Genomic DNA, 24,006 nt, shown 5'->3' on the forward strand with positions numbered 1-24,006 from the left:
GCAGATAGTAGATAGAGATGAAGAAGGCCCCCAATGCAAAGCAGGGCATGGTGGCAAAAGAGAGAGGGAAGGGGGAGGGCCTAAAGCTGCCGAGTGAATACGAATCGCGGATCTCGCTGAAATGGGAACGAGGCGCGGAATACAAAGAGGAGTCATATCCTCCCGCAAAACGCATCGCCTCACCTCGAGGCACCCGCACCTGGCCACGCTCCCGCAGTTTCCCCAGCTAAGCACCTCCAAGCCCCGTGGTCCCAAAGCCAACAAATCTGCCTTAAACGCATTTCACCATTTTTGATCTCAGAATCTAATATCTATATCAAGTGAGACACATATCACGGTTGTCTAACCCTCAGCACGCATCCGCTAGATTATTTTTTCGGTCTCCATTATTTAACAACAATATATAAATATTATTTGCGACAGGTTCGCACCTTACTTATGAATAATAACACTATACATTGTATATTGCACTAATTTACCCTGCAGTACGAATTCACAATGGCCAAAGCAGTGCAAAAAGTTTTAAAGTTTTGAAAATAAACTAAACTAAATAAAATAAAACTAAACATTTATTCAAAACTTAAATATATCAATTTTATAAGCTGCACGCCGAGCTATTCCCAATGTTCCGCAAAATCATATTGGTTGGCCACACCCCCTTCATATGATGAGTCGTATGATTTAGACGATTTTCTAAAAGAAAGTATATATTACATGCGTACTTAGAGAATAATCTTGCTACACACAGAATCACGGTCAAAATCAATTAATAGGTATTTATAATTGATATCATATTCACAACACGAAATGGACTACACTCTTGCAAAAATTCACACGAGTGGACTTAGAGGTGAGGCAAAACCTTGATTAATGCCTTAGCGACGGATTAAGAATATTAATAAAAATGCATGAGGTCTTATGATGTTTCGAAGAGTCATAGCTTAGAGATGACCTTAGATGATGAGAAATCTTTTGATGGTAGGCCACGCTGGGCTTAAAAGTCTCATAAGTCGCGGTGATGAAATACAGTAACCACTAATGGCACTAGGGTGCCATGGAATATTACCAAAGAGGGTGGTTCCCTTGAGAGAGTTCTTTAGTTGGCCTCTGGACGTATTATTACCTACCGTGGATTAAAATTGATAGGCAAAAGCCGGCACTCGCGTCAGTAACGGGCATAGCAATTCGACATTCACGGTGAAATAAGCTTTAATCAGAACCTATAGCCGAAATTTATTTCCGTGGTGATGTTATCTTTCAAATTAATCCCTTTTGAATGATATTAATTGTGATTGCAAATATAACATTGTTAATATTAAGGCTAAATGAATAAGGCTCGGTCTTCACCATCGTGCTGAGAATATTTTGAAAATCTATTCAATTGCGCTCATATGGGGAGTATAAATCAATCCTCGAAGGGACAGTCTTGGGCCGCTTCTATGTAGTCCCCTTGAGATTAGCGGTCAGATATATATTATTGGTTAAATGCTACTTAGCATGGTATTTTTGTTCAAAAATATTATTACTCATGGCTTAAATTTATGTCAATTAATAGAATTAGATCATAACTCAATGAATATTGAATACGTGGACACGTGTGCTACTGTGATCTTTTGGAAGAACAGGTTTTTATCACTGTTTAGAAAAGGTTACTTCAGTTTAAAAATGTTAAAGTCAAAGAAATCCGAATTATTTTTATCTGAACTCTGATGATTTTAAACAAAGTTACAAGTATTTTCAATGGATTTTTCAAAAGGTAGACGCAGAAAATAGTTAAAAATTACAGCAAACCTTGATCGTAAAACATAAGGGCCATAGGCCAAAAAGGTAAGTGACTAAATCTATTCCTTCTAGTTTTGAATGTAGCACCGATAAGTAAACCAATACCACTTGAATAATACGAGATAAGCTGGAAATACAAAATCTGCAAAAAGTTAATTATTTTTACTTAAAAGCACGAAAATATTTTAGAGTTATAGAGACAAATATATTTTTGACAAGGTACAGCTAATAACCTTTGTCACAGATAAAACACTGCCAGGCGAGGCATGGTGGGGAATCATATTATAAAAATCAAGAGGGAAACAGTAGTTATTTTCTACAACATTTTTATCCCAGTCTGCCATTCATTTCTACTTAACGTGTTTTGAAACATAAACCATAACCATTGTGCGAATGAAGTGTGGAAAGCACACGAATAAGTTTCGATACAAACGTGATACTACAGATACGGTGTGAAAATAAAAGAAACACGAAAAAAAAACTAGCGCGATTTACCCGTGACAGTCGCCGAAGGCGGTGCTAAATGATTTTTTCCCGCCGTGAGAGATGTGTCGTAATTCCAACGGTCGTACAGAGGAGGCGATGCAATTACATCGAGGGAATTGCGTCAAAGAATCAGCGGGAGTACGGAGATAACGGTATTGAAAAAAAAGAGTGTACGACTGTAGGCCATTGGATTTTGGTCGAGAAAAGAAGTATTAATCGCACTACACCCCAATCGTGGTTCGACACGTGATGGACGGGATAGACGAGCCAGATCGGTTTCAGCGCAAGGGGAAGAGATTAGGATCCTTAGGAGATTCAACTTTAACGAAACAAGAGGGAGGAAACATCTGTCACCTTCATTTCAAAAACCGTTTGCTCTCATTAATTTCGTTTAGGAAAAATAAACTTTTCGGTTATATAATAAAATTAGCGAAAAGAAAACAAGCAATAACTATATAAATTTTTAATTTATGGATTAACTAATTATTGAATATTTACCTGAAAAAGGCATGTGAAAATACAAAAAAAACATTGCTGAAATAGCCACACCAATTTCAACATAAAACCCGCAACTAATAGATAAATGAAGATCCCGGTCCTAAATAATGTACAAAATTCTTAGTAATGCTATGTCTACTGTTGACTTAGGAGTAAAAAGTAGTGATGGGTCGGTTCGATTCCTCGATTCTTCGATTCCTCGATTCTCGGCCAAGAACCGGAATCGAAAACGAGTACTTGCCAAGGTGAAAAATCGATTCCGATTCCAGTAGTACTTCAAACCACAAAATATACGACCGCGTTCCCAAAAGTCATTTGAATTTTCGCGCCTCGTAATCGTGATAACAAAACACATATCTTTCTGGGATGTGCGAGTACTCAAAAATTCGAGTCGAGTAGTTGGTACTCGACTCGAGCGTTTCGAGTAGCATTACGAATGTCGAGTCGAGTAGTTAAGGTTATAGAGCTTTCGAGTATAGTAGGTCCAGCGATCTGCCGACAGGAAGCGCTATCATGAAACTCGTGTTATAATGCAGTTTTTAAAGCCGATAAGTCATCCTAATGCCTTGGCCTGGTAGTTTCAGCTTGCCGAATACACTATAGTTGTCGGCATGGGCGCCGAATACCTTTACGGTAGCCGCTGCGGCCGATCGTCTTCCTACTCGGCGCGCACTGGTCCGAAATCGGAAAAAGCTGGAATGAGGTCCAAAATGACCTTTTTGGGGATAGAGACTTGAAACTTAGCGTAAATACTCATAAATTATTACCAGATATAGATTTATATGCCGTTTTACATAAATACGACCCTTTTTTGAGATACAGTAGTCCAAACATGACCAATTTTTCAATGCCACGCGAGATATCGTTCTTCCTCAAAAAATCTTTGAATTTATCCAGGTGGTTTTGCGTTGGTATGAGTTTAATGGAATAAAGAAACGCAATATTCCTTTAACCTGGTGCTTTCCCTATATTTTCAATGACTTTTGAAGATTTTGGCTCTCATCTGTCTGGTTTTACAACGCAAAATGGCCGACCCGTTTTTCACGTGAAATTTGGCATAAAGTAGATATTATCTTTCGTTTACGAAACATATAACTCGGAAAATTTGAACCACAATATAAAGTAGAGATTTCTAAAGATTACTAAGTAGAAATCTTGGAAAAAAGTTTGCGACGAAGGAAATTATAGCGATTTTTTAATCGCGCGTCAAGGCTGACCTACACGCCGCGGACCTCTGAGGCTCGGTAACTGAGGCCGATTTTTCAAGTTTTTTAAAACATTAGTCTTGAAAATCGTCATGTAAAGCATGGATAATCGTCTTAATTGACTGAAAACACTAAACTGAGGATGTTAAAAAGGATTATGTATAGATCGAATAGGCCATTTAGCGCATTACTCGAAAGAAAATACTAAGGACTGGATATTTTGCGGAACCATCCCACGCATAAGAAATATGGCTAGGGTATTGAAGTAAAATGAAGAAATTAAGTCAGCATGCTTAAGAGAGAGAAAAATGAACTGTTTCCACGAAAGGCAACAACTGATACCCTTTTTCCCTTTCCACCTTCGCCGAGGTGAGTCGCGCGGAAGGGGGAGTTTTCATATCACAATTGGCATCTTTTAGCCTTTTTTTTTTACTGCATCCGTCCGATGTGATATTCATTTGTAGCGTTTAGTTTCTTTCTTGAACGAATTTAAGTATACCGGGACTAGCCACGGTGATAACTTTTACGGGAGTCACCCGCAATGCACAATTGTGCGAAAAATCCACATAGAAAAAATCATTCGCCTTGACCGGGATTCGAACCCGGATCCCGGGTTTTTACATTCCGGCTGTGGCGCCGTGCACACGATTTGGACTGCTCGTCGCATAATATGCTCAGCAGTCCATACCACCTTGTCCGGTATAGTCCACAAATTTCCACAGGGGAGAATGACGCCTCGGTAGCTTAACTGGCTAAAGCACTCGGCCGGAAATCGAGGGATCCGGGTTCGAATCCCGGTCAAGGCGAATGATTTTTTCTCTGTGGATTTTTCGCACAATTGTGCATTGCGGGTGACTCCCGTAAAAGTTATCACCGTGGCTAGTCCCGGTATACTTAAATTCGTCAAAGAGAGAACACCTATATGTGTTCAAAGTTCGGACTTAACTATCCGGCTGTGGCGCCGTGCGCACGATTTGGACTGCTCGTCGCATAATATGCTCAGCAGTCCATACCACCTTGTCCGCTATAGTCCACAAATTTCCACAGGGGAGAATGACGCCTCGGTAGCTTAACTGGCTAAAGCACTCGGCCGGAAATCGAGGGATCCGGGTTCGAATCCCGGTCATGGCGAATGATTTTTTCTCTGTGGATTTTTCGCACAATTCTTTCTTGAACTTAAAAAAGCAAGAGACTTTAACCCTGATTAAATGACGTGCGAAGTATAGAATTTTTTTGGCTCTACAAAACTCAAGTTTAGTTCTATATAGTTCGTTCGCTTCGTTCATTTGAATTCCATGAAGATTCAAGGTCCAAATAAATCGTTGATATTATTTTTAATAAAAATTCCAAAGTCTCCAAAATCTTGCAATTTTGGTAGGAAAGTATTTGCCCAGTCACACAAGTGTGTAGCAAAAGCCAATTTTCTGCAGGCAGTAATACTGTAACATGAAGATGTCAAAACCTGCTGGCTGAGCATGTAGAATAATTGGATTTTCTGCTTGAGAATTTGAAAGGGCCAAATATTACATGATTCATATACTTAGTATGTAATCTTTATTATAGCTGTGAAAATTACTATACTCAGGGCTCATTATAGTGCACGATACTCATTATATTTTCCTTCTTACATTAGGCTAAACATTCATCATAGAAAATTGGAGTAGAATATATTGTAGTATGCATTGCTGTATTGCCTGGTTCAGAAATTATCATACTTGACTCGATACTTGCGAGTAATTTTCAACTCGACTCGAGATCAAAAAGTGCTACTTGGAAATCCCTTTTATATTCCAAAGGAGCAAATGCAGACTAGGGAGCCTGTGACAGGTATGTGGTCAAGATACGGTGATGCATTTGGAAAAGTACCCAAAGTCACCATAGCAAACACTGTTGAAGCTGAAGTGGAGCTTATTTATCATAGATGAATGCCCCACCAAATTCCTTCCCTGGGAAATACTGAAAGACTTGTATCTCCTACCCAAGGCTGAAAGTGTTAGCGAAGAGGTTTCTTGCCATACCGCCATCCACTCTGTTCAGGGAAAGACATTTAGTTCTGCAGGAAAAATATGTGATGTAAAATGCAACAGGCTTTATCCTAGGATATCCTAAGCTATCCTAGAAAGCATAGCATCTTCACTCTGTCAGCTGACAGAGTGAAGATGCTTTTATATCTGAGCAAAAATTTAAAGTCTGTAAAAGGAGACTAAATTTGTGAGACATTATTGATAATGATAAGATATTATCAATAAAAGATAGATATTAAAGGAAATACTTTTATTTTAAATTTAAACATGAGTGTTAATTTTCTAAAGTAATACCTATCATGTAACATCACTTTTCAGGAATGTTCTGTTTTGAAATTTAGCTATTATATTTTGATTACATTGTGATGATATGAAAGATGCTTTTGTTTGACTGACTCTTTCACAGAGTAATATTTTTTAAGTGGTTTTCTTGTTGCCTGGAATTAAGTGATATTTTTCTTGGAGCCTATGGCATCAGAATCGATGGAATCGGTATCGGTAGAATCGGAATCGAAATGTCAGAATCGGAAACGGGATCGGAATCGATAAAATTTTGGAATCGACCCATCACTAGTAAAAAGGAAAAATAATCACATCATATACCCGCATAAGAAGAGGATTCATTACGGATATAAAAGTGATCTCAAATACCACAACGGGAAGATATATTTTCTAAAGAAGTACACCTCTGGTATCATATGAGATGGAAGGCATGTTCGCGGAAGAGACAAAAAAACATGCCCTTGTACTAAAAGCATACTGTAGGTAGACGAATCAAAACCAGTATGATAGTTTCAACATAGGGAGAAGAAAAACCTATCGGAAACGTGATTTCGCCCCGCGTGGTAGGCACACGGATAGGTACTTAATTGACTCGGCTACACCGGATAACCTCACGAGAACAATAGACCCTTTACACCATGGGTGTCACTTTCTTGGCAACCCGTCGAAACGGCGGAAGAATAAAATTTTATCGGAGGGAGAAATAACAACGGGGAGTTCGGGGCGAGGGTGCGACATGCCTCCCCGTTACGGTCCCAATAACCCCGTGCCTGCTCGCTCCGGAGTCCATGTATCTATTGGGAGAGAGGGCGATAGCGCACGGCAGGGCAACCACCCAACCGGCAAAACTGGGTCTCTGCCTCATCCTCGAAAGCTGTTCAGGTTAGGTGAGGGTAGATCTCACCCATCACTAAGCCACATGTGAGTAAATTTTCACATGGTCATGGTACGATGGTCGATTAATTTCACTTGACCACCTCGCACACCGAGGATTTTCATGTAGATACGTTCGAAGGCTCCACTCAGGATTTGAACCCAGGACCACTCAATTCTCTTATCTTGATCCTTTTGTTGTTGAGCATAAGAATATTTATAAGTTTCTTAAATCATACCATGATGAATTTAGAAGTAGATTAGAGAATCCAAATTGTTTTCGATGTTCAAATTTCGATTGGGCTATGGAATGCGCGATATGGATCGATCGAAGCATCCATGATAAAAGTCACAAAAAGAAACAGTTATACTTGTGGGGTGAATCTAATGCTGGTAAAAGTAGTTTTGTCGGTTCTTTGATAGGTCGTGATATGCTGCCAAATGCTTATTATCCCGTTGTCGGTAAATCCTGCGCTCCACTCAATTCTACGCTAGCTCGTGTTCAATTTAAATAATACGGGATTGTCAAGTTGAGAAAAAATAAGGAGTTGACCACGAATTTCCATGAGTCAACTTAGCCTTCTTTTATAATTGTTAAATTAATTTCTGCGATAATAATTTTTAAAAATAAAAGGAAACTGAGATTTTTACTCAGAATTTTAATTTTTATATAATTAACCGACAAGTTAATTTAGAGATAAACCTTGAAACTTAAAGAAATCAGCACTCACACAGTTCTTCCACCCTGAATCTGATTTGGATTGGGTAGGATGGAGTAGCGCGCTAGAAGGCATTACCCAGATTTTGATGCTGAGACCATAGGGTCAACAGTCCAACGCAATACTAATTGTGAAACAATACTCCCCTCGATAAAAATTTTTAACACCTTGCACTTCATATACTCGTGGATCCCTTGGTTTTACACTGTCTTCTATGTGCATAGTTGAGCACCACAACGTGATATAACCCGCATTGCACACCACTAAGTCATGAAATTATACCTACTACTCATTGATGGATAAGAAGCTAGATTAGTTGGTTCAATAACACCTATTAAATACCAATGTCAATGATAAGCATATTGAAAGTAGCAGCAGATTGAATATAGAACTGTAACCTTAATATATATTCATTTAAAGTGTAGTCGAATACTTTAGTCCTTCCATCCCAACGCAGAATTATAAATATTTCACGTTTCGCCAAAATTACACTCACGAGTAGCCTAAAAAGTACCCCAATCTTACGAAAGATATACAATTCCAAACTTTTATGAGCACTTAATGGGAATTCTTTCTAATTGATTGGCAGAGAATAAAAAGTTCTTAATAAAAGAAAGGATATGGAAATATAATCGGAAAAAAAGGAAAATCCAAGTATTTTACCATGTAAATGTGAGAAAATTCATTTTTTTCTACAATAAAACTGTGTGGCCACCCTGTTAGAGGAGGGTAAGAGGAGAAGGAGGTCACAAGGACACCCCCCCGAAACGTCGGATGGGGAAACGTGTGGGGGACCCGCACCACTGCTTGCGCAGCAGTTTATTAAGCGGCCCCGGCTTGCGCCTTCACGGCCGGAACGCGACATGTGTGTCGCCCGCCCACCAACAAAATGCTTTCACCTGGATTGCCCACGGACGACAGCATGGAGACGCTCCGAGAATTTGAACTCCTTCGAGAGAGCACGTGAGCTTGGAGAACTTCATTACCAGATGTTCTTCCGAAGGGAAGGGGTTCGGGAGGTGGACCTTTTTACCCTTTCCGCCACACTTTCCAGAGACACACACTCATATCCTATGGAGAAAACGCGAAGGTAGGGCGGGGAAACAAGAAAAACACAAGAAATAGTAATCCGCGTGCGCTGCATTCGATTCTAGGAAAACCTCGGGACTCGCCTGGTCCGCTGGACGAACGAAAGGTATCGGGTATAAAAACCAATGGTGCGTGCTGCGAGAAAGAGGATTGGAAAGCTAAATCGCCTGTTGCACCGATCGGCTAAATATTTTCTCGCAAAAACTTTCATAAAAATTGGCTTCAGATAAAGTTTCGCATGGGTGCTCTTACCGACGCTGAATAGCTAGCTAAAGACAATCCATCGAAACAATGGCCGTAAATTTTTGACATTGTAACGTTTGATATTTAAATACTGAAAAGTAAACGATTCTCAAGTAACATATGGCAGACAAAAAATACATGTCCTCATAGTGAACATAAGAGGCCGCAGCCTTTTTAGGGGGGGGGGGTCAGCGAGCACAAGCGAGTTATCCAAATACAATTTAACCAGATTTTTTTGGGGCCGTAAAATACTTTGATGCAATAACCATTAATGTTATTCAAATTCTGGTAACAATTCCGTTGAAAAGAGAAAAATAATAGAATAAACTTAGGAGAGATATACTTTATTAAAATCCTCATGATAAAATGCTGCAAATGTTTCGACAGTAGTTTCATCATTATTATCATTTTAATTAATTTTCTTTGTAGAGATGGTGGAGAAAAACTAACGAATAGCAAAAAAGTATATGAAATAAATGAAAAAGTGGAGATTGAGTTCAATACGACTCATCACTGACAATAATTTTGCTCGTAACGATATATTTTCTCCGGTCTAGTTAGCATTAAATTATGTGAAAATTAAGTTGTACTGGGTAGGAAATGAAATAAAATAATCTCATCGCCATTGATGCATCTTCCAAATTTACATAAGATAATTACATCGAGGAAAGTGAGGCATAAATACCAACACTTTATCTATGAACCATTTCAACCTCATCATATCATTAAATATACAGAATCTCCTTCACGCCCACAGATGTATTCATGTGATCTCCCGAAAATGATAGAAATCATAGGTTAAACCCATGTTGCATTTGAGTGAGATTTATTTCGATAGAAATCCATCGGTAAGTGCAGCATGTCTCAAAGATAATTAGCGAATGAAATTGAAAAATCCAACCCCTTTCACGAAAATTAGAAATTGATGTTGAGGCGTTACATCATTAATAAGCTCTTTTCGCATTCACAGTTTCCTTGGTATCGAGTTCGGATCTATCGCCGATTTCAACAGTTAAATCCCTTCAAAGCAATGACTTCTCCAAAGTCAAACATTTCAGCCAGATAAGCTAGCGAGCAATGAGCTGCTTCGGAGAGTGAAACTTCTTGATCAAATATTGCAATTTAAAAAAAAAAATACGGCAGACCATCTCGAAGTCATTAACGAAAAATAAAAATAATAACATTTTAGGGTCTCACCCAAAAAAGTTTCACACAAACACACCCGCCCTATCTCGGAGATGACTTCTGGGTCACTCACCTCCTCCAGGAACGTAGAGGTTGAGGAAGAGGCAGTCCTCGCTTTGATTCGTCAGCAGTGGCAGTGTTCTTCTCAGGCGTAAGTAACGACCCTTGGGCATGATGGAAAGTGCCTCGGTGCGGTTGAAGAAATCCACCGGGAACTTCTGCGGTAGACAGATATAAAGAGAAAGAGAGAGAATGTGTTAAAGCCATCGAGAGACCAAGGCGGAAGTGCTAAACAGCTTCTCTGAAGACATTCAGAGCACGGGTAAAAAGGTAAAAGTTTGACATTCATTGCGCAGAAATATAAATTCCGTGTTTTAAAAATAGGTATTTCTTTCATTTCTTAGTCAATGTTTCAAAATTGGCCAATGTTTCTTCTCCTTTGCCAAAGACCTCGTCAGATCTAATGATGACAAAAACGTTGGCCAAATTCTATGTTGACGCTGCAAAACCTAAAAAAAAAAGAGATTTAATGTCTCAAATGTGTGTGGAAACCATCCACAAGTTTGAAAATTTTCCTGATGATGACAATAGTAATAATCGGCCATGAAAATTTGCAGGGACGAAACCCCTTCTGAATGGTTTTATGCATAAATGAAATATGAGACTTAAAATCATACATATAAACAACATTTGCCCAGTCTCAGGTTCAATTTATTTCGTATATAAATATTCCCCAAAAAGTTCTCGGATATTCCATTATTATAATAACCTTTTTTGGGCTATACCGCGTAAGAAGTTTATCCTATTGTATGTAATTATCATGCCCCCAAATTCCATTTAATTTATATTTAATCATCCACTATTTTCCTAATAGACAAATTTTAACGTCGATTTTTGCTACGCTGATAGCTACCCACACACTGCATTCCCGTTAATAACATAGATTTTTTATCATGGAAACAACATATTGCTATTACTAAACAAAGATATAATCCAAATGTCCAATCACTGGATCTGTATTATTTAAATCTGCAGCATGGTTCTACTCCCTTCGTATCTCTAAAGGCTGATTATAACGATATCATAAGATCACTATAAATGTTCCTTTAATAGTTGCAGGGACAAAGTTACACATAAATATTTTTTTCAATATTAAAACGGGTGATATATCTTTTAAATCGCAATAATTATCGGTAGCCAGGAAGTTCCTCCTTTTGCAATACATCTGCTTTCTAAGAAACCCAACAAGAATTATTCTAAGCAATTTCACTATTTATTTGCTTCTTTAGCATTAAAGATTCAAGAGTATTGGGCGATGAAATTGATAATCCTTCACAATCTCAACTGATGGAGCAGAATAAGCCTTACTGATATCTGAAATTGATTGAATGGTTCACAGTCCATTATAAACAGTTGGCTTCTCTGAGAAATTTCACACTCGTTTTGATAAAGATTCCTCTTACTCACTGATGCAATTTTTTGGATCGTGCCTGTTTTATCACCAAAAGTAGTAGTGGAAGGAAGGAGCTTCCAACATATTTTATATTTTATTTTAATACTTTAATCAAAGCAATATATTGTAGGCTTCCAACCTTTGAATTACCGTATTTACACGAATCTAAGACGAGGTTTTTTTCCCTCCTAACTCATGCAGAAAAGAGGGTTCGTCTTACAATCGGATGCAAAATTCTCGAAGTCAATCGGGTTGCATAATTCTCGACGTCAATCGGGTTGCATAATTTACGTCGGAAAAATCATGGTCACCTGAGTTTGCCACCTGATAGCTATACAACGAAAAATCAACGTCAAAATAGCTGAACAGTAATTTAGCACAATTTATTTTGCGTTCAAGTAAAAAAAAAAAACATTTTTCAATTTGGGCAGCAGGCAAAGATTCGGTGTGTGCTCATCAGTCGCCGCGGCGCGCCGGGTTCACTTATGCCTTATTCGCGAGATTGCCTGCTTTACCTTTGGTTCGACTCCATTCAAGTTATAGCTCGATCAACTCACAAAATGATCGCGTGATTGGTTACAATTTACCTAAATTGTAACGTTAAATCCTCAATGTCGCGGAATAAACTGCTACAAATTCGTTGCATTTTTCTCAGAGCAACGGTAAGAAGGCAACATGATTTGCCTCTGATTAGAGAAATCGATTCAGTTGTGATTAACCGTGCCTTTCAGAGTATTACGATGGCAGAGAATATTCATTGCAATGCCGCCTTCAAAAGAAAAGTTATACCTCGGAATCCCGATCCATCGTTCCCGCATTGATCATTTCCCGTCGCGTACGCCGAACGCGATAGCAACAGTTCCGAACTTCACCTCGTACGAGTGGTTCCCTACTTTCCAGGGTGGCTTGACTTCAAACTACGGAGTGTTTTCCGTGTGGTTTTAATAAAGTTAGGTTTCATTTTCACCAGTTTAATTTTATTCGTCTTCGGACCATGGCCCCTGCGAAGAAATATTCCTGTAAGAAATATTACGCGCTAAAATCTAATCATAATTACGCGCCAAAAAGCCTGCGTTTCCTGGGACATAGGCAACCTAGCCAAACATTCCCGCTTTCATCGCTTATTCGTATCGTTATTAGGAAAAAATTTTTTCCCTAGCGTAGTTCCAAAAAAGGGGGGGTCGTCTTAGAATCGTGTTCGTCTTAGATTCGTGCAAATACGGTAAGTTTCCTTTGCATGACTACGTGTCTTTATCAGGGCCGGTCTTAGGATGTGAGTGGCCCGACTCCAGTTTGGGTGGCAGACCGGGAGCTCTACTAATACATTTAGGTAACATTTGTGGCGTAATAACAGAAAATGCAAGTAAAACAATTTTTCATTCATTATCTTCAATGTTAACGATTACCTATTAAGCAAAAAATAACGCATCTTCACTTTAAATCCCCTCATATATTGTGGATTTTTTCTGTTTTTCTGCTTTTATGAGATTTACCTCTATAGGTATTGGCGGAAGACTTATGCTTGCTGGGTGGCCATCGGATTGTGGTTGGCTCAGGGCCCTCCCTTTGATCCAACCCTTCAATTTCATCCACCATGTATGTATTTATTATGCTGAATCAGTGCGACTCGTTTTTCCGCTATGAATTTTCAGTTACTTTGAGCAGATTTTAATATTAGGGAGGAACTATAAATTATCAATTAAAATCTTTTCTGAGCTACCTCCTAACAAATCTTTGATGATATTTTAAGCCTATCTGAGAATGAAGTTGAAATAATTTTTTCTTTCAGATCAAAAGATGGCCATAAATGCGAAAATAGAAATATCATATGATCATATTATAATTAACACGCCATCTGGAGTAACGCCTGACAAAGTATAATAATGAAGCAGCAAAACACTTCCAGAGAACAGAAAGGAATCATGATTGCAATGTTTTGTTCACACTGAGCAATGTTAGATTAAAAATTATTGAAAAGGATCACTGTTCAGCTCAAAGAGTGCCCTTATATTTACTTAAAAATTCAATTACTATGCCAATCTGTTAAGAATAAAATAATGCGCAAATGCATAACCTTTACCGCCACCTCTGGCCTACAGGTAATCCAGTTTTTTTCATTTAATCTTTTTAAGTACCTTTTTAGAGTACTAAGTGCAACACCTTAAAGTTAACAATAAAATTTCTTCCAGCAATAAGGTAAAAAATATAAGAATAAACGACAGAACATGGCTGGAAAAGACATCATGCGTTCTGCACGTGCGGCCGACAGCGGGAGTGATATGGTAAAAAAATAACACTTCAAGAGTTTATTATCATTGAGAGAAATATTAAAAGAAAAACTGTCTTCGCAAGGGGAGAACTTTTGAGCAAGTTGTGAAAGAAAAGCCATGGGACAAAATGGGAGGAAATACATAGCTCAGGCTTCAAGATAAAGAGCAAACTTCTAAAGCTTACGTCAGGAAATACATGGGCCAACAAACCGCTTGCGTCAAGTAAGAATGTTCCTAATCCTCTTGTTTCTCGAACGATCGTATTTTTAGTGAATTTTATCCTAAAAAGTAACCTCATTGACGAGACTTATCGAAAGTAAAGTAAAATGAAATATATCTGAGTCAGATTGAAACTCCGAAATCTATAAATCCTTAAATATACTTCTATATTTTATCACCTCATTTATCACTTATCTTCATAAACAATGTATATTAGTGGAACTGTTATCATTAATTTTGATATTTCCTTATATAAATGGATACATTGACCTTCTATGTAATAAAGTGAAAGTCTAGTCCGATATTCGTGTCGACTGTTGATGCCATTAATTTTTCAGGAAATATTTGGATTGTTTTTTTTCTCATTATCAAACGATTAACTATCATTTTCTCACTTAAAATGGCAATGATTATTCATTTCATTAAAAAGTTATAATATTCGGGGTAGTGACTAATTAAATTTTACTATACGTAAGTATTTTTGAGAATTAATGAGCTCAAACATGGAAAAAATTTGAGCAGGAAACAAGGTTTTTATTATGTTTCCAGGAAATGTGTGCAATATTAATATTTCAAAGCTTACTTTTATAATTCATATGAGCGTAAACGTGACTGAGATGGAATTTGGAAGGAAATAAAACTTCAGAAAAAAATGAGATGGAATGAATATGTTTGTTGTTTATGTACTTCGAAGAAAGAGTCATTTTCCTTAACAGCAATATTATTACTCATTACTCAATGGAAATACATGGTATTTGCCGCTGTAAAATATGAAAAATAAACCACTTCACTACTTTTGCGTTGCAAAAATATCTTAATTTTTCAAAAATTTATTTTACATGTATTTTTCGGACAACTTATTACAAATATATTGTATTTTTGCCATAAATGATCTAAAAGATATATTACATATTAAAGATATATTAATAGTAAATTAATTTAAGTAATATAAAGAGTAGAACGAAGTTAATATTTCGGTGTAGACATATCTCATAAATAGCTTAAGTATATGAGATAAGGAATGAAGCACTAAAATTAGGTAACGACATAAATGTTGACATGTCTGACGTGAACTATATCAACGTTTGCTATATAATTAAACCTAAACAGCGACATAAAACAACAAAAGTTACTTTTCGCATTTATAACAAAGTCGTTGGGAAAATGGATGAATATCAAAGTTATATCTATCACCAGCAAACTTCAAAAGCAAATTCAAATAATTCCCTAATGCTAATGAATGAAAAACTGATGTGATTTTACAGACGTTTGTTCTGGAATCTTATAAATTTAATTTTGCCGGAAATATTTTGGTGAAAAGGGTGGTAAACAATGGTTTTTAACCAGTTAGGACGGATTAAAAGGCGAAAATTAATTTTATAAAGTGAATTTCCTCTGTGTTATTTGGTGAATAGTATGCTAAACTATAGTTTTTAGACTGTCCAGATAGATTAAAAGCTGGAAATTAATTTTCTGAAGTCAATTTCCTCTGTGTTACTGAACACAGAACGATGAGTAAGCGGGAACCGTATAAAGAGCAGCAATTCGGAGGTGGAGTAAAGAGGGTTCAATGAAAAGAAGGGATGGGCTGGGGCGAGAGAATATCAGAGGAGACGGGCCGCGGGCATGCGGCACGAAGCGACTGGGTCGAGTAAAAACTGAAAGCGAGGCCTGGATGGAACTTTGGCGCTTATGAGGGGAGCAAAGGCGCTCGTAATGAGTTCAAGAGGTTAAGCGACTCGCGCGCGCATGGTGGAGACCGCGAGAGACGACGGTTACGAGGCAAAAGTGAACCGGGCGAAGGAAGCAAAATGCGAGAAAGAATTTCAAGAGACTCCGGAGGAAGCAACGTCGAAGCTTGAAACGTGGAAATTTTCGGTGGGTTTTTGGAATGTTACAGACTGATCCCAGGCCTCGCAAAGTTACACGTGGAGGCGGCCAGTTAACAAAAAGCGTGAGGAGCGATTTCAGCATGAGAAATTCCCTTTGTGACTCGGCGTTTGCCTGTTCGCAGCCATTACGACCCGGGGGCTGTTGATCCAAATGAGAAAATAACCATTTCACGCTTAGGATAATAAAAAAAACCTTTACGAGGTTTCATTTACTATAAATTATGAGGTGATGTTCTCATAAGTAGGTGCGCACACTTCACCGCATAGTTAAAAATTACATTAAACACGTCATAATATTATAAAAATAAATAAATGGCATGTACATCTATCTACTACAATAAAAGTAAAATGCATGTGCCCCTTGAAGTGTCTTTTATCACCCTTATATGTTTTATAATAATGATTCCATATGGTCCTGAAATAAACATATAGTAAAAAGTCCAATGAAGACCTCGGTTTCACAAAAAAATATAGCCTTAAAAGAATTTTCATCATTTTAAAATGATCCTTTACGTGGAATGGCATTAGCTCTTATTAGAGAAAACGCTCTTCAGTTTAAGGATCATAGTAATGGAACTGAAGGCTTTCACATCTGTAGCTGTTTTTAACTTTCTCCACCCATTATATCCACCCATGCATTAAAACGATGCTCTTTCCCGCAAAATCAGTTAAATTATGGTAATTTCACCATTCAGTAAATCAATCCTATTAACAAGAAAAAAATTGTCACTTTTAAAATGACGTTTATTAAAATTATGAATACTCGGAAAATATGAGCGTCAATTCAATATACACAAAATACCAGGAATCTTCCTTTTACTGGAAATGAGGAATGTAAACACGTACACTGTTGCGAGTAATTAACGGGAGAGATAGGAATATTGGGATGAAAGCACGTAAGCATCATCATAATAAAGTAAACTATGATGAAGAGAATTCTAGTTTTCAAATTCTTCTATAACTTTTATTCAACACCATCATTGCATTTTCCAATCTCTGGCCACTATGACCTGAAAAATTTAGCCATAAGATAGAGGAAATATGAAATTTAATGCCAATATTCTCACGGATTCCCGTCTAGGGTGGATGAATGACGCCAAAATTACAATTTAATTTCATATTGCGGCCACTCAAGTGGAATTACCACGGGTACCTTTCATTTGTTACATGAAAAATTACTTTCACGCATTTCCATTTGGGATAACAGCAATGAGGAATATGTGAATAATTTAGTCGAAATTAATCAAGCGCGAGTCCTGTTTAATCATGCTCGGGAAATGTGTGATTACTCTTCACGAGGAAACGCACCAGGTTAAAACGCAATGCATCGGGTATGTAATTTTTAAATAGGTATTCCAACGGGCAGGAGATGGCGGGAAGCGTTTTGTAAATTAAAAAAGATGCCCAAAACCAAGGAAACCTTTCAAGAAGCGTCTACTTTCTACATACATGTAACGAGGTAATGAGGGTTATCAAACATTAAGTTTTCGATACGACACTGATACAAAAAGATACTAGGAAGATGAATAAGAAATTAACCCCATATTTTATGCCAAGTTCTTTCCTCAACATCGACACCTTTGACTGTCTTACACTTGGAAAATAATTAGGACCAAAGAGAATGCAATCAAAAGCCAATTGCGACTAATCAACTCAATCAATGAAGTAACGCGACTTGCAGTTTCTCTGTAGTCTCACGCCTTTTTATGACTTCCTTGACTGCGGAAGCATGCGATGTGCGCCTATTAAATTTCAGAATAATTTCGAAATATGGCTTTAAGATGGAATTCAGACAGTCAAAGCTGATTATATTAAGAGGGGATCAATTACTACCTCGTTCATCATTATTTCCGAAAACGGATAAACATATTATATAAAATTGATTGTTTGAGGCGTAACTTTGTGTAAGCGATTAATTATTAAAATTAGAAAGAAGAACTTTGTGCTTTCACATGAATATTTATTCACACATTTACACGACCATGGTTTCAACGTTAGACGTCATCATCACGTGACTGATGATGACGTCATTTAATTTTAATAACATATTATATCCCTACAAAACAATAGATAGTCAAACTTCACGTAGATAAAGATCAGCATTGGTCCCCGGATTGTAAAGTGCATGACTAGTGGTATAAAAGAAAGGAAAATATAAGTTCGAATTAAAAGAAAATATCACGGAAACTTCAATTCCTAAGGCTCGTGGGTCGATCCCGGCAGGGAAACATTTTACTAGTGATAATTAATGCGGATTCTTTTTCACCATGCGAATAGTTTTATATGTTAACCAGAATATACCCAGGGCTCGATTCCCGATACCTTAATTTTTTTCTCAGATTTATCAACTCGCATCCACCATTAACTGCATCTTCCAGTAATGTTGGTAGGATTTTACAATATAATATCGAGGATTAAACCACACAGCAGAGGAAAAAATGTTTGATTAAGATTATTTTTTCGGAATTATTTATTTGTTCGGAAGGATAGTACCCAGAGAAGAGGGATGCTTGGAACGTGGAATTTATAGTAGGATTTTTATATTTTCTCTTGGAACGTGGATTGTAAAGCAGGATTTTTATATTTTCTCCTCGATCTTATTAGAAGGTGTGTCTAATTGACAGGATGTCCAACCGTAAAAGTTGTATTACGTGATTTAACCAACCTAATGAGAAAAAATTCAAAGGTCGCGTCAAACGCAACCGAAAGTATTACTACGGGTTTGATAGCATGAGATGCATCTATGTATTAACTTTGGTCGCAGTGTGTCCAGCTACATGATAACTCATAGAGAACAGACAAACAGACATCATTTTTTTATATAAAAATATATCCATGGCTCGATTCCCGATACATACCAATTTTTTCTAAGGATAATACACTTACATCCTTCATTTATTATACCTTCTAGTAATCTCGGAAGGATATTAGAATTAAATATTGAAGTTTCAGCCACATAGAAGAGTAGGAATACGTTTGATTAAGGAATAAGTGAAACAGAGTTTATTCCAAAAACGAAAGAACTTGGAGGGAAAAAGGGGAGGGGTTATGGGGGGAAAATTACTCTAAGGGACCCAGCCGCTCACCCTTGGAGCCCGCGACACGAGTGGCGGACAATGAGCCAGAATTAAAGTAACGGCTGCGGGGGAAGGGGAGTCGGAAGTTAAAAGGATAGCGCACAGCTCGCGGAGATTAAAAAAAGGAGGTGGCGACGGAGTGGGGCCTATGGCTGAACGGAGTTGGATTAAAAGCACTGGAAGATAGGACCGGTGGCGGAAATCTTCGTAGAACCAACTCACTATAATGGCCTTGGAAATGTTGGATTAAATCAAGACGTGTGGTATCGAGATATTATTTATTTGATGATGATGAAAGTATTCCACCGATTAAGGCAGGTTTCCATGGAGTTCTAAAGAAGCAATCTGGCAGTCTCCACTTCCTCTTCAATTTACAGTAAGTTCCACCCCATTCTATCTCAAAATCTATTATATCCCTTACTCTCCCATTCTTAACTCACATTCGACCCTCCAACACTGTTCATAACATTCCCTCCCTGCTAAGTACTCGCTCCATCCATACTCCTCCATATCTCGTCCAAATGCTGTCTCTCCTCGATCACCATGTCCAGCACTTCGTCGTTCCTCCTTCCCTTCGATTATTTTTTAATATATAATTTTCCCCCTGTAGCCATTTTTACCTTTATTCAAGAATTCAGACCACTCCCATTTCATCTGATATCCAGTCGCATTCAAATTGGCAAAAACGCAACGCTCAGAGTCAATCGTTTTTTGTTTAATTTCACATTTGCCAGGAAGCGTAGTAATTTCGGATCGATAGTAAATAAACTGAAGCGCTCATAGCATCTCCTTTGGAGCTATGGGAACATGGGATTACGATTCCTTCCCAAATATTGGCTGATTGAAAAATGAGATGCAGGATAAGGGTGGATAAGAAAGGAGGTGAGACAAGGTGGATGAAATAGGGGCGGCAAATTTTGCGAAAGAAATCAAAAGGGTAAATTCCTCGCCTGTGTAGGATACATGGAAATAGTCGAGCGAGAAAAAGGTTGGAAACAGACCAAAGTCAGGTCCCAAAGTGAATTTGATAAGTTATCACGCCCACTACAATTAGACGGTTTTTGCAATCAACGCGGTGATGACAGAAATGAATACACAAAAAATAGTCTTTCAAACGGAAAAGTGATAAGAATGTTTTTAAAATTAACAAAGCGCCAGATATTCATTCGCGCCTACGCATAGCAACAATACGGTACTAAATTTAATTAGGAATGTCTATAAATGGAGAAAACTTGGCTTTATTCTAGTGATCAGTTTAGTTTTGAAGCACAACATCACTAGGAAAATGATATAAACCAAGGAAATATCCTAAAAAATGACAAAATCCGATTCACCCGAAAGGTAGATTTTAATTTCCACCAGATGCAGCTTTCTTTACTTACATCACTTACATACCAAACAATATGTGATAAATAATATGTTTTATAAGTTTTATCCTCGACGATTACTAGCATACTATTGCAAATCAATAACAAATAATACGCAGAGAGGAAAAAGGCTAACTGAGAAGATAGAAGTGACAGTGAAGAGGAAAATTTATTAACACATCAAGTGCACTGTACATTTTTAGCAGGTTTTGGGTAGAAATCGATTTAAATATAATGCTACTTATACGGAAGCTCTCTGAGCAGGAGAAATCCACCGGTAAAATATAATAAAGTGATTCCATACCAACGTAAGTATTATAACGAGTTTTCATTAACCGAAATTCTATGAATCCTTTGGTTACTGCAGCGGAAACAGCATTCATCAAGAGATCATCCCTTGGTAAGTATACAGGCTTTTACTCTTGAAGTAGCGTTTTCGAGTTTCGGAAATAAAAAATAAAAGATGAAATTGATGAGCAACTGCGGAGGAATATACACACATGTACCATCCCCGAAAACATAACGCACCATTTTTTTGAGCGCGGTTGCGTAAAAAACAAAGAGGAGAAGGAAAAAGATAAGTTGAGAGAGGTAGAGGAAAAAAAAGGTTCCCGGGCCCTTTTCAACGGGAGGCCTTGCCCCAAACCACTAACCATTACCGCGACGTGATGAATGAGAGGGAAATGAGAGAGAAATAGAGAAATTGGAAAAGGGAAAGGTGTAGTGGGAGAGGGGGGAGAGTGAATGTATGACGTGGATGGGGTGGGAGGATGAGAAAGAAAGAGAGATGGAAGGGATAAGGTATAGGTACAAGGTGGGGGAGTTGGTATGGGTGAGCCCTCGGGGAAGGAGTGACCACTTTATTAGGGCTGAATCGAGACCCCGGTGAACCCCATTTTCCCACCGCCACCAACGACGAAGAACCCTCTCCCGAAAAAGTAATCTCGGGGCTGATGAAAGCCCCAAATTTATTATTCCTTATATTTTTTTTCGCACAAAACATTTGAGATGAGACAAGGAAGAACGAGTTAGTTGGAAACGGGGAGGAGATCCTATCCAGACCAGCTCTACCTATGTCCAGAAATCGTTTCTAGCAGGCAGGCATTCAGTTAGAGAGAAAAAAATAAACCTACATTACGAGTCCTGTGGGTGAACAGATGGTTATTCTGATTTTGAAACAATCACCCGCTGCCCAGCAGTGAACCTTCGCGGAGTTATCTGCAAAAAGATTCCAATTCAATGAGATATTTATTTTTTACTCTTCATTTTACTAACATGCCTGATTTCTGAAAGACATCCCTCTAGGTAATAAAAAACATGCATGAGATGAGACAAGGGGGTGAAAAGGGAGATTCAGAGAACCATGCCCAAGCCATTGCCCTTAACTAATGTTCAACGACCTTGCATGGAAGCGGAAACCCCAGAGCACTATGCATTATCTAAAAACCCTTGCCAGCAACCTCACCTTAACGATGAGGGGAACGCTGTATTATAAACTAAATTTATTCTTATTTCAGAAACAATTACTAAATAGGAAGGAGGGCTTTGCTACGTAAATTATTCTTATTTAATGAGGGAAAAAGCTTTTATTCCTCATGCATTTTGATGGATCAATAGGTTATTTTAATTAATATGGCCAAGAATTCATTAATCCTGATAGTCCGTTGGAGATAGCCAAGAAAGAATTAATAAAGGAAACGGGGAATATATCAGTAATTCCACGGTCAGAAATTGTATGAAATAAATTGCAATGCCATCCCCTGTCATGTCCTAAAATCATTTATCGAAACTTGACGCTTGAACATAGAGTAAATTCAAGCTTATGAAAGGATAAAAACTTATAAAACTCGCGGCGTACTTTATGGAAGAATATTGGTGCCTTGGTGGACAAAGAAAAATCTACAACACAATCACATATGAAGCTAAGTAAGAGCTTTAACCGAAGGCGCCAGTTACGAAGGAATGGAGTTGTTTCCATTGATAGACCAGGCAATTGGTATTTCCGAGAAAATTTCGAAATAATGCCGTCTCTTTTCCATCCACCGTCTGCAAGCTTTATATTTCTTGGAATATCACTCAAAAATCTAGAAATTTCTCTGAGATATAATATAAATGTTTTCTTCTGCACTCAATGTAATATTTTTTATGATAACAAGTAATCAAATACTGTTGCCGTAATGGACAAGAAAAAATCCCCTATGAAGCCAATAATTGGCTACGACCAAAGGCGCCATTCACAAAAGAACGTATTAGGTCCCAATAAATGACCAAGGGAACGTTATTTCGGAGAAAATTTTCAAATAATGCCCACACATTATCAACCATCAAATACAAAATTTAATCTTAATATTTCTTGGAATTGTATTAAAAAATCGGAGAACCCTCTATATCTCACGGAAATTTTTACCTGTGCGCTCAGTGGTTGAACCCGAAGATTGATTTTGATTAGTGAGGTAGGAGCTCATCCCGTAGTAAGCCATGGTCGTGCTTGCCAGTTAAGTGATATCATCATACACCATTGATAAAAAAAAACAAAATAAAAGTCGTATTGAGAAATACAGAAGAAGGTTGTGAAAATAAAAAAGCCACGAATCAATTCACGATAAATATTATAACCAGGCAGTCTGATGAACTACGCGATAAATCATTAAAAATAGGTGTAACTGATGTATATATACGTTGGTTACATGTAAGTACCGTTGCAGCCTCCGGCTGTCTAGTAGACTACATTTACAGCATTCCGAAATTATCTTTTTCATGATTATGTTTGTTGGTATTTAAAATAACTGGCATCGAATATAGATACAAGAGTCTAGAGGCACAACGTAAGAAAAAAAAATACCACCACTGACAGCACGGCAACAGAGAAGTATAGACTTCATATGCATTAATTATACATAATTTTATCATACGCATGCTAACGTTACAATCTCAGTATTTAGCGTAGTAGCGATTCGTCACCAAATGGAGTACTTATGAAGTAATTGTACTCGGCAATAGAAGAAAGTAATAACTTTTTTGCATTGCAACGGGCATTATGCAACCACCTCGACGCGACGCAACAGTCTGTGAAACTAGTACAAGACACACTGGAAACAATTTATTTTCAATTTTAATTGCGGAATCTTTAAAACGAACGAACGAACGCATGTAAAAACAAATTTTATTTTATGAACATATGATTACATTCAATATTTTTATGATATGTAATGAGCATATTAAAAAAAACTAAAACGAATTTTATCCCTATGGATAGCTTTCACTGCATGCTGATATAGGTATGCCTGCCACGAGGAACTGCAAATATGCGTCGTGCATATTTGCAAATAACTGGTCGTGTGT

The 24,006-nt window shown here is 37.7% G+C and overlaps 1 protein-coding gene across 1 annotated transcript in view; it reads right to left on the bottom strand.

Moving 5' to 3' along the window:
• Positions 1 to 10,450: 10,450 nt before the first annotated feature.
• LOC124156065 (neuroligin 4-like) overlaps positions 10,451 to 24,006 on the bottom strand; it is a 440,414-nt gene continuing 426,858 nt past the window's right edge. The window contains exon 5 of the mRNA XM_046530372.1: positions 10,451 to 10,604. Within this exon, the coding sequence (XP_046386328.1) occupies positions 10,452 to 10,604 (153 nt within the window). The 3' untranslated portion in view covers position 10,451. The remainder of the gene's footprint in view (positions 10,605 to 24,006) is intronic.

Source organism: Ischnura elegans, chromosome 3 (genome assembly GCF_921293095.1).
Source record: "Ischnura elegans chromosome 3, ioIscEleg1.1, whole genome shotgun sequence".
Taxonomy (NCBI): domain Eukaryota; kingdom Metazoa; phylum Arthropoda; class Insecta; order Odonata; family Coenagrionidae; genus Ischnura; species Ischnura elegans.